A 12168-nucleotide genomic window follows, 5' to 3' on the forward strand; every position below is an offset into this window, starting at 1 on the left:
TGGGTGGTCGTGGTGTGTTCAGATAGAGGTTTGGTGGGTGGTCTTGGTGTTCAGATAGTGGTTTGGTGGGTGGTCTTGGTGTTCAGATAGAGGTTTGGTGGGTGGTCTTGGTGTTCAGATAGTGGTTTGGTGGGTGGTCTTGGTGTTCAGATAGAGGTTTGGTGGGTGGTCTTGGTGTTCAGATAGAGGTTTGGTGGGTGGTCTTGGTGTGTTCACATAGAGGTCTGGTAGTGGTGGTCAATGCTGCCGTCGAGCAGCGGTTGTCTTTCTGCCGCCGCCGACCCGCAACGTGACCTCTGCATCATCAGGACAACCGCGACTATGTTCACCACGACGACGCAGCCCAGGATCCCCGCGAGAAGGAGCCAGGGCCAGGCCTCCCGCAGGTGCTCCAGGAAGGGACCCATGGACTCCACTAGCCTCTGATCTGGAGGGCGGGAGGGAGGGAGGGCGGGAGGGAGGCAGAGGGAGGGAGAGAGAGGATCACAGGAAGAGAGAGAGAAGATCACAGGAAAAAGAGGGTGAGTGAAATTCTTGGCACTGAAGACAAAGTACTATATGAAGAGTTACTGCTTCACTGGGGTCGTTTACAAAGGCCGGGGATCCGCATTTTTTTTTACAAAACCTTCAAAGAAGTAACCTATAGTCAAGCCTTCTGTTTGGTTCACGGTACCTCGGAGTCCTTTTCAATTAACAATGGCGGGATATGATAATATCTAGGGATGTCCGATAGTATCGGCCTACCGATATTGGCATTAAAATGTAATATCGGAAAATACCGGTATCGGTTTTCAAAAAAAAGAAAAAAATCTTTTACATTTATTTAACCTTTATTTACCCAGGCAAGCAAGTAAGAACAAATTCGTATGCATAATGTTGTGTTAATTCCACGACAAGAGATATGTAATGTTAATTACCTGAAATTATTCCGTTTTTTGGGGGGGGGGGAAACCCTGCATATATCGGTATCGGTTGATATCGGTATCGGAAATTAAGAGTTGGACAATATCGGTATATCGGATATCGGTAAAAAAAAAAAAGCCAATATCGAACATCCCTAATAATATCTATATAGTACGGTGAAAAATCACCCATCCCACGAAACTGTGTAGTGCACCTTTAATGTTCGCTTGAAAAAATAAAGAAAAGTGACTGAAACTAGAAAAAGGATCCGGTCGCACACAGCACTCACTGGCGTCTAGCAGGTAGGAGTATTCGTATCCCAGGTCCCTGCTGGAGAGGAAGTAGTCCCTGTTCCGGTGCAGCGGCAGGAAAGGCACCATGTGGTACTCTCTGTTGTGCCCTATAGGAGTGTTGGACTCTGGGTACTGGGAGGGAGACGGCTGATATCTCCGCAGCCACCGCTCATAGATGCTTGTATATGGATAGAGAGAGAGAAGGGGTTTTTACACTCTTGTGTTCACACAGATGTGCGTGCGTGTGTTTTTTTTGTGTGTGTATATGTGTGGGTGTGCATGTATGAGTTGTTCATTGTACTGTTACAGTTATTTCAAGTCTCAATAAGAGCATCTCTACAGTCAATTGAGCACATCATTTACTGTAAGTGTGGACATTCCCTTTTGTTCACACCTTCCCCTCCCCCCTGTATCCTCCTCTCCTCTCCCCTCACCTGGTCATCCCTCCCCCTGTATCCTCCTTTCCTCTCCCCTCACCTGGTCATCCCTCCCCCCTTATATCCTCCTTTCCTCTCCCCTCACCTGGTCATCCCTCCCCCCTTATATCCTCCTCTCCTCCCCCCTCACCTGGTCACCCTCCCCCTGTATCCTCCTCTCCTCTCCCCTCACCTGATCATCCCTCCCCCCTTATATCCTCCTTTCCTCTCCCCTCACCTGATCATCCCTCCCCCCTTATATCCTCCTCTCCTCTCCCCTCACCTGGTCATCCCTCCCCCCTTATATCCTCCTCTCCTCCCCCCTCACCTGGTCGCGTGTAACTGTTCCGCAACAGTAAGTGACTTCCGGGGTAGGCCTGATTGGCCCCGACAGGCACGTGACGCGCAACTTTCTCTGCCGCGCGGCACGCTCCGCGGAGCCCCTTACGGAATTACGTAACTGTCCAAATACGCCATGACTCTCATTCGGCGCTATAGCTCACCTGGCAGAGCAGCGGTCCTGCGATCCTGCGGTCCGTTGTTGGTGAGTTCGAATCCCATCAAATCTTTTTTTTTTAACGTGATTTTTTTTTTAACATGTATTCTTTCGCCGGTTAAGGTTAGGCATGGTTAAGGTTAAGGTTAAGGTTAGGCATTGTTTCGGAGTTGGTTAAGGTTAGAACGGTTAAGTTTAGGCGCTGTTAAGGAGCTGGTTAAGGTTAGAGTTTGTCTTAGAGAATGGCAATATTCTTTCTATGGTTAAGGTTAGGCATGGTTAAGGTTAAGGTTAAGGTTAGGCATTGTTTCGGAGTTGGTTAAGGTTAGAACGGTTAAGTTTAGGCGCTGTTAAGGAGCTGGTTAAGGTTAGAGTTTGTGTTAGAGAATGGCAATAGACAGCCTATTTCCGCGCGACAGCTCTCAGCAGCCTCGTTGCGCGTCCTGAGTTTGCCGCGTCACGTGCCTGTCGGGGCCAATCAGGCCTACCCCGGAAGTCACTTACTGTTGCGGAACAGGTACACGCCACCTGGTCACCCTCCCCCTGTATCCTCCTGTCCTCTCCCCTCACCTGATCATCCCTCCCCCTGTATCCTCCTCTCCTCTCCCCTCACCTGATCATCCCTCCCCCCTTATATCCTCCTTTCCTCTCCCCTCACCTGATCATCCCTCCCCCCTGTATCCTCCTCTCCTCTCTCATCACCTGGTCATCCCTCCCCCTGTATCCTCCTCTCCTCTCCCCTCACCTGGTCATCCCTCCCCCTGTATCCTCCTCTCCTCTCCCCTCACCTGGTCATCCCTCCCCCCTGTATCCGTTCCTCTCCCATCACCTGGTCACCCTCCCCCTGTATCCTCCTCTCCTCCCCCATCACCTGGTCACCCTCCCCCTGTATCCTCCTCTCCTCTCCCCTCACCTGGTCATCCCTCCCCCCTGTATCCTCCTCTCCTCCCCCCTCACCTGGTCATCCCTCCCCCTGTATCCTCCTCTCCTCCCCCCTCACCTGGTCATCCCTCCCCCTGTATCCTCCTCTCCTCCCCCATCACCTGGTCACCCTCCCCCTGTATCCTCCTCTCCTCCCCCATCACCTGGTCACCCTCCCCCTGTATCCTCCTCTCCTCTCCCCTCACCTGATCATCCCTCCCCCCTTACTGTATATCCTCCTCTCCTCTCCCCTCACCTGATCATCCCTCCCCCTGTATCCTCCTCTCCTCTCCCCTCACCTTGTCGTCCCTCCCCCCCCTTATATCCTCCTCTCCTCTCCCCTCACCTGGTCACCCTCCCCCTGTATCCTCCTGTCCTCTCCCCTCACCTGGTCATCCCTCCCCCCTTATATCCTCCTTTCCTCTCAGAGAAAGTCAAGTCCTCTACTGAACTCCTAACCTAAATTGTATTTGATTAGTAATGTCTTAACAATAAAAACAATAAAAAACCAACCATGAAGTTTTGACCATGCACATGATTAACATCTCCGGTTCCACCACATAATAATGTGTGCGTGCGTCCGCGCACCCTACCTGTCTACAAAGGCGTGATGCAGGAGGAATATGGGGTCGTTTGCAGAGCCCTGCACGGAGGACATGGATCCGTTCATGAAGACGTGCAGAGCGGCGTGCATGCCCATGTGTGAACTGTTCCCCCGGCCCGTCCGTGGGTCTCCGAAACCTGCGGGGGGGGGGGGGGGGAGACACTGGGATCCATCAGCTCCAGGGCCTGGCTGTATCTGTTCTTGTATTTATGACTAAAGGCATTCTTAGTTGACTAATAGTGAAGTATTTTTTTCGACCGATCAATTGAATTTGTGTTTCCAATATGCGATCGCGCAGAGTAGGGCTGACCTTCGATTGTTTTCTTTTGGAATTCGAAGCTTCGGAGCCGAGATTCGATTTAAATTCGAAGCTTCGAGATAAACAAAATTTAAATAAAAAATTATAAATAAATATTTTTTTTAAAGAAAAAATAAAAAGATTTTATGTTGTGGGACTTGTGCAGCACTTTGTTCAACTTTGTCAGTGCTGTAAAGTTGAAACCTTTTTAAATCTTAGACAAACGAAACACTTTTGCTTTCATGAAATATTGTAAGCCGTCATTTGAGGCTTTATAAAAGCAGCACAATGAACACAGATCTGTTAGTGCCGAGTCCGACCTCATCTTAAATAACAAACAGCATTGCTTGTTGTAGTTAACAAAGAGAGGCAGAGTTGATTTTGCAATTTTTTTTTTAAATTTAATAATAATAATAATAATAATAATAATAATAATAATAATAATAATAATAATAATAATAATAATAATAATAATAATAATAATAATAATAATAATAATAATAATAATAATAATAATAATAATAATAATAATAATAATAATAATAATAATAATAATAATAATAATAATAATAATAATAATAATAATAATAATAATAAAATATGTATATTATATATTTTTTTAATATATTCACTTTCTTTTCATAATCGAATCCCATGCCCATCGAACGAAGCTTCGAAGTATTTAAGGCAGCCCTCACGCAGTGGGACCTTATTGCGCTTATTCTTTTTGAGGCAATAACTCATTCGACGTGGAAGACGGCGAGACAAGATGAACCGACTAACAAAGGCTCGGTCGGACCAAGTCGACCAATGAATCGACCAATCAAGGAAGAAGGAGGCGGGCCTGTCATGGAGTGATCTGAGACCTGATTGGCTCTAAGGATTGGACTGGACTGAACGGAACAGCCCCACTTGAAAGCGAGACATAACCTCTGTCCTTGTGGGGACATTTGTTCATATCCCATAAGGACAGGGGGCTATTGTGGGCGGCTACGTGGCGCAGTGGGCAAGGCGCTCGCAACGAATGCTGGAGACTGGGCTCGAACAGGATGCCTCCTGTTCGAGCCCCGCTCTCCACATTGCTTTCAGTTTAGCTGGTCGTCCACAGTAATACACATTGGCCGTATTACGGGGAGGGAAACTGAAGGGTGGGGATCGGGCGTTGTGGACAGCGACTCCTACAGGTCGGTTGGTGCGCCTGCGCAGTAGAATCAAGAAGCGACGGGGGGCGGGGCCCCTCCAAAGCCCAGACCCCCGACGCTGAGAGATCGAGCCGCGCAGGTGAAAAGATGCGACGGCTGTTACCTCGAGTATCGGAGGGGACTCGTGCTATGTATGACTTAGTCCACATTGCAGCCGGCTTGTGGGAGGCAAGAAACAACGTTTGTGACAGGGGAGGGTTGAATTGGACGATATGAAAATTGGGATGGGAGAAAAATAGAAAATGGGAGAAAAAGTGGATGAAAAAAAAAAAGGACAGGGGGCTATTTTGGGGGTTAAAGGAACACATTATGGGAAATGCACTTACCATCTATAGAGTCAGACAAGAAGATAGATGCCAATTTCCTCTCTGTGCGCTCAGTAGAAGACTATCCAGCTGCAAGCTAGCCTAGCTTAGCACAAGTGAATGGAAGTGGATACGGACCAGCTAGCCTATAGGTGTTGGCCGAAAAACACCTCTGCCGGAGTCTTAAGCTAGGCTAGCGGTCCGTATCCACTTCCATGTATTTGTGATAAGCTAGGCTAGCATGCAGCCGGATAGCTTTCTATACTGAACGCACACAGAGAGGGAATCGGTATCTATCTTCTGGTCTGACTCTGGAGAAGACCGTAAGCGCATTTCCCATAATGTTGGCGTGTTCCTTTTAAGGCTTAGGGTGAGGGCACGCGGTTATGATTAATGTTTACGGTACGGGGGTTAGGGAATGGACAGTCCCCACTGGAAGGAAGGAGGCTCTCTGTTAGGCCTTTCACACACAATCTGGAACCGGCCGGCCCGTTCACACCGGGGATAATTGGTTCGGAACATGAAAAATCGGTGCTCAGTGTTTTCTTAGAGGGCCGATCTAAAGCCTCCGTCATGTTCCGAACCAATTATTCCCGGTGTGTGAACGCGCCGGCCGGTTCGAGATTGCGTTCGGGAACCGGCTCCGGCACGGAGCTCCGGCCGGTGTGAATGAGGCCTATGACGAGTGTCCTGACCTTCCAGGGTGTTCCTGAAGCTCCCGTCGGCGGTGCGGTCCATGGCGCCGGTGTCGTAGTCGGGCAGGCTGAGGGTGAACTCCACCTCCTCCGACGTGGGTAGACGCGCCACGACGTTCCGGTTGTGGTTCCCGGGGTTCCGACGCAGCGGGCCCTCCTCCCTGGCGTCACAGAGCACCCCTCTGCTGTCGTACTGCCCTGCCTGGGAACACAGCACCTGTTCACACACACACACGCACACACACACACACACACACACACACACGCACACACACACACACGCACATGCACACACACACATTTACATTTACATTGAGTCATTTAGCTGACGCTTTTATCCAAAGCGACACACACACATGCATGTGTGTGTGTGTGTGTGTGTGTGTGTGTGTGTGTGTGTGTGTGTGTGTGTGTGTGTGTGTGTGTGTGTGTGTGTGTGTGTGTGTGTGTGTGTGTGTGTGTGTGTGTGTGTGTAAAATATGTAAATAGGTTTTTAGCCATAAGTAATATATTGACATTTATTGACAATGTATACGTATTACAAATAAGTAATATATCGACACATATTTACGTATTTACAAATAAGTACATATAATACATATTAACACATGTTTAACTTTCAACGTTTTCAGAAAACATTTGAGTGTCCCTGCTGGGGAACAAACCCAGGACGCTCTCATCACAGGAGGCAAGTGCCTTCACCTCAATGCTACTGAGACACACTTTTCTAATAGCCTCGTCCAAACTAGGGATGTTCGATATTGGCTTTTTTACCGATGTCCGATATACCAATATTGTCCAACTCTTAATTTCCGATACCGATATCAACGATACCGATATATGTGGGGTTCCCCCCCCAAAAAACACAACATTATGCATACTTTTCACAATAAATTCAATCAGAATTTGTTCTTACTTGCTTGCCTGGGTAAATAAAGGTTAAATAAATGTAAGAAAAAATAATAATAATAATTTCTTTTGAAAACCGATACCGATATTTTCCGATATTACATTGTAATGGCAATATTGGCCGATAATATCGGTAGGCCGATAATATCGGACATCCCTAGTCCAAACTGAAAGAAATCGGTGTTTCTTCAATGTATATTTGGTTTGTAACTGATATACAGAGACGAGCTTTGGGAGGGTAGTACCATTGTCATCATTGCCATTGTCATCAGGGTTAGCATGTGTGTCTGTCTCTAGTCAGACTGGTTAGAAGAGGGTGGTGGAAGCAGCAGTCAGTGGGAGCAGCGGGCAGAATGTTTACATTCCTTTAGAACACAACAACTGATACGGACCGCCGCAGGCACAATGGTGAGAGAGAGTTCAAGTTCAAGTTCAAGTTTCAAGTTTCTTTAATAGTTGTCATACAGAAGTACAGAATACTTTTATACAAAATGCTTCTTTCTGTTACGCTCCAGAGACTGTGCTAGACAAAAGATAAGTATGAAATAAAATAAGTATAGCAAGTAAAAAAGTAAAAAATAGAAGTCACGTACGTAGACACAAGTGTTCAGTATGTACATAATGTACAATGTTCAATGCAGGATAGCAGTAACTGAGTTACCATACAATATACTATGCAATATACTAATATACAATATACTATATAGTGCAGAGCAGAAATGGGATGAGGTACAATTTAGGTACAATTTACAGTAAGGTGTCCTGAGGTATGGGTTGTAGTGCAAATTCTTTGCCAATAAATATAAAGTGTGTCTAGGTGTTCTAAAGTGTGTAGAGTGGGTGCTGCAGTGGGTTGATTGTTTAAAGTGAGTGTGTGCGTGTGGATGTGTGTGCTGTGAGTGCATTTGATGGTTGTTGCATAGTGTTATTGTTCGTTGAGCAACCTGATGGCCTGGGGATAGAAGCTTCTTCTGAGTCTTTCTGTGATTGCCATGAGACTCCTGTATCGCTTGCCTGACCGCAGCAGTTCAAAGAGGCAGTTGTTTGGGTGGCTGGAGTCCTTGATAATTCTCTTAGCCTTACCCCTGCACCGCTTGTTGTAAATGTTCTGGAGAGTGGGAAGCCCCCACTCCAATTGTGCGCTTGGCTGAACGGGCCACTCTCTGTAGTCTGCTACAGTCTTGTGCGGTGCTATTCCCAAACCAGAAGGTGATATTGCCAGTCAGGATGCTCTCTATTGTACATGAGTAGAAGTTCTTAAAGATCTTCTGACTGACTTGGAACTTCCTTAGGCGCCTGAGGAAGTAGAGGCGTTGCTGTGCCTTCTTCACAACACTGTCAATGTGTGTGGTCCATGTCAAGTCCTCGGATATGTGGGCTCCGAGGTACTTAAAACTGTTCACTCTCTCAACCGGTGCCCCGTCGATGCTGAGGGGGCTGTAGTCCCTGACCCCCGACCTCCTAAAGTCCACAATCATCTCCTTTGTTTTGCTGACGTTCAGGGAGAGGTTGTTCTCTTGGCACCATCCCGCCAGGACCTTGACCTCTTCCAGGTAGGCCCTCTCGTCGTTTGCAGAGATCAGGCCCACCACTACTGTGTCGTCAGCTAATTCGATGATTGTGTTGTTGTTCCGCTGAGCCACACAGTCATGTGTGTACAGGGAGTAGAGGAGGGGACTCAGAACACAGCCCTGGGGGGCCCCTATGTTGAGGGTGATGGATGAGGATGAGGAGGTGCAGTTGCCTGCTCTCACCACCTGGGGTCTACCCGTCAGGAAGTCCAAGACCCACTGGCAGAGGTCATAGTTCAAGCCCAGGTCCCTGAGCTTGGCTATGAGTTTGGAGGGGACTATGGTATTGAATGCTGAGCTGTAGTCGATGAATAGCATTCTCACATAGTTCCCCTGCCTCTTGTCCAAGTGTGATGTTGCTGTGTGCAGCACATGGGCTATGGCGTCCTCCATGGACCTGTTGGGGCGATATGCAAATTGCAGGGGGTCCAGGTTGATGGGGAGGGAGGAGCAGATGTAGCCCTTCACTAGCTTCTCAAAGCACTTCATGGCTATAGAGGTGAGAGCTACAGGGTGGTAGTCGTTGAGGCAAGCAGGCTTGGATTTTTTTGGGTACAGGGATGATAGTGGACTTCTTCAGACAGGTGGGGATGACAGCCTGTTCCAAGGACAGGTTAAATATGTCAGTGAATACCGGGGCCAGTTGGTCGGCACAGACTTTTAGGACGCGGCCGGGGATACCGTCCGGTCCTGCTGCCATCCTGATATTCACTTTCTTAAAGGTCCTCCTCACCTCATGTTGTTACCCTGAACACTGAGTCTCCCTCAGCAGCCCCCCCCCTCCATTGCAGTGGCCTGTGGGCTGGTGTTGTGATCATTTGCTAAGGAGATGTCACTGTTCAGCTTGAGGGAGGTGCCTTTGTAATCTGTCATCTTTCTGAGGCCCTGCCACATAGCTCTGGAGTCAGCCTGTTCAAATTGCAGTTCAATTTTATCCCTGTAGCGCCTTTCTGCTTCTTTCACTGCCCTTCTCACGTTGCATGTCGCCAATCAATCAATCAATCAATCAAATGTATTTATATAGCACGTTTAAACATGACGCTTGTCAACCAAAGTGCTTCACATAGCTAAGCTAAGTACAAAGAAAAGTATAAAATAAACAGAAAAATAAAATAAAATCAACGGATAGACAAAGGAAAAACAATGGTCATCCATGTTGCCTGCCACCAGCCCGGCATTGTAGGCTGCAGTTCGTGCTTTCAGAGCCTCACGGACGGATTTGTCTACCACCCAGGGTTTTTGGTTCGGGTAAACTCTAGTTGTGGTAGTGGGGATTGTTTCTTCCACCAAAGTACATATAAAGTCCAGCACTGTCTCCGTGTAGTCATTTATGTTATCTGTGTTATCGCGGAACACACTCCAGTCTGTACATTCCAGTCCAGCTTGGAGCGCCTCCTCCGATTCGACAGACCATTTCAAGTTCAAGTTCAAGTTCTTTAATAGTTGTCATACAGAAGTACAGAATACTTTCATACAAAATGCTTCTTACTGTTACGCTCCAGAGACTGTGCTAGACAAGATAGTATCAATTAACATAATAACATATACATTAAATGCACCAACAGTTGGTACGCACAAAACTCTAAAAACTATAAATATTAACAAAAGTAAACACAGTCTCGACGGAGCGAACAGAGAGGCAGCCGGTCGGAGCGGCGCCATCATACATTTCTGCACCTCTCGCGAGACTACCGGCACGCACTTGAGTCTTTGTTTATACTCCGGGGAAAGCAAGATGGCGTTGTGATCAGATTTGCCAAAGCCACTGGCAGAATTAGCCTTGTAACCACCCTTGAATTGCGAGTAGCAATGGTCTAAGATGTTGCCGCCTCTGGTGTTACAAGTCACATGCTGGTAGAAGTTTGGTAATACTTTTCTCAGATTGGCGCTATTGAAATCGCCCACAACTACAATAGCAGCGTCAAGATTCATTTCTTGGATTCTGTTTACCTCGTCATGGAGTTATAAATAAGACATTCCATGATAATCGCCCTTTACTGGAATATTCTAGAACGTTGTCATTTTTCGGCCTATTTATGAATCGTTTTCAAATAAACGCTAGATTATCGATAGTATATGTGTGCGCATGCACGCTCGTGCCGCGAGCTGAAAATCGATTCTCCTAGTTACTGACCGCTCGCACAGCCAAACAGCCATATCACATAATCACATAAAAGCTTATATCTCCGTGAAAACGGATCTGATTATCCTAAGCCTGGTAACATAGATTCCTTACCTGAGATCAGATGGTATCCAAATGGATTATTCCAATTCCTGATTGCCATTAGAAGAAATCGATCCTTTTATTGATTCACTGTGTATATAATCTCCGCTGCTCTGAGGCTCACTAGTGGAGCTGATCGACCCCGGCTGCGTGAGTAAAATGTGGAGTCAGGGATTTTTTTTCTCATTCATTTTCATTGAGTTCAATCCAAAAGGGTGAATTACCATCTGGGAGACGATAGGGGGCGCTTTTTCACATCTGAGCGCCTGGAGTGGCTGAATTTCCAACGGTAGACTCGGATGATGAAATATGAATTCCGATCGCTAATAAATTAAAAAAAAAAGGGAAAAAACGAATATTCTCGTGATGGGCCTTCAACCGCGGGGGGTAAACCTCGGGTTGGGCAATCAAAGTGTTAAGCACTATACCAAAAATAAATAACAAATATATACTGATTGATTGAACATTTTAATTAACAGATTGCAGAATGGGTACAGCTCAATACACACAATTGTTAGGGGATGCAGACCAGAGAGACTTTCGTCTTGTTTACATCAGGGTCCTGCATTTTCAATTCATGACATTTATGACATACACAACATACAGATATAAGAATCTAATCTAATCATCTAAACTAATCTAATCATGACATGACACAACTTGTATTTATTCTTACCCTGCCTACTCTTTTACACTGCCTATCAAATTCATGTGTCGGTTATTGCACTTTTTACTTCTTACTGATGACTATTTTTAAACTGAATCATTTTAAACTATTCTTATTATTTGCTATGCTCGCTCATGCCTGTATTTTTTATGTCCGTCGGTTATTGCACTTTTTAATTACTGAATAGAGAGCCTATTAGGATGCTAGATCCTAATGTGAAACACTATGCTTATGGCAGATCAATCAGCATGGATTGTCTGTAAACTTTAATACATGGCAGTTTGGTTTGTTAGAACAGACTGTGTAATCTTATGCTTATGGCAGATCAATCAGCATGGATTGTCTGTAAACTTTAATACATGGTAGTTTGGTTTGTTAGAACAGACTGTAATCTTCACTTGCTTATGGCAGATCAATCAGCATGGATTGTCTGTAAACTTTCACTTGCTTATGGCAGATCAATCAGCATGGATCGTCTGTAAACTTTATGCATTGTTGTCACTTGCCATATCTTGCTATGCTCGCTCATGCCTGTATTTTTTATGTCCGTTCTATTTTATAATTTTTATTTTATTTTATTTTATTTTTATTTTACTATTTTTAAACTGAATCATTTTAAACTATTTTTACTATTTGTGTTACTGAAAACTGTAAGCGGAGAGCC

General features: G+C 46.0%; 1 protein-coding gene across 1 annotated transcript in view; it reads right to left on the reverse strand.

The window, feature by feature from the left end:
• Window positions 1-212: 212 nt before the first annotated feature.
• The window catches only part of LOC311247582 (tyrosinase-like), a gene marked incomplete at both ends in the record, with an annotated part of 28948 nt that continues 16992 nt past the window's right edge, over window positions 213-12168 (reverse strand). Inside the window, 4 exons of the mRNA XM_084338613.1 lie at window positions 213-427; window positions 1193-1374; window positions 3623-3770; window positions 6134-6350. Coding sequence (XP_084194739.1) covers window positions 213-427; window positions 1193-1374; window positions 3623-3770; window positions 6134-6350 — 762 coding nt within the window. The remainder of the gene's footprint in view (window positions 428-1192; window positions 1375-3622; window positions 3771-6133; window positions 6351-12168) is intronic.

Source organism: Notolepis coatsorum, assembly GCF_963971535.1.
Source record: "Notolepis coatsorum genome assembly, contig: SCAFFOLD_101, whole genome shotgun sequence".
NCBI classification, from domain to species: Eukaryota; Metazoa; Chordata; class Actinopteri; order Aulopiformes; family Paralepididae; genus Notolepis; species Notolepis coatsorum.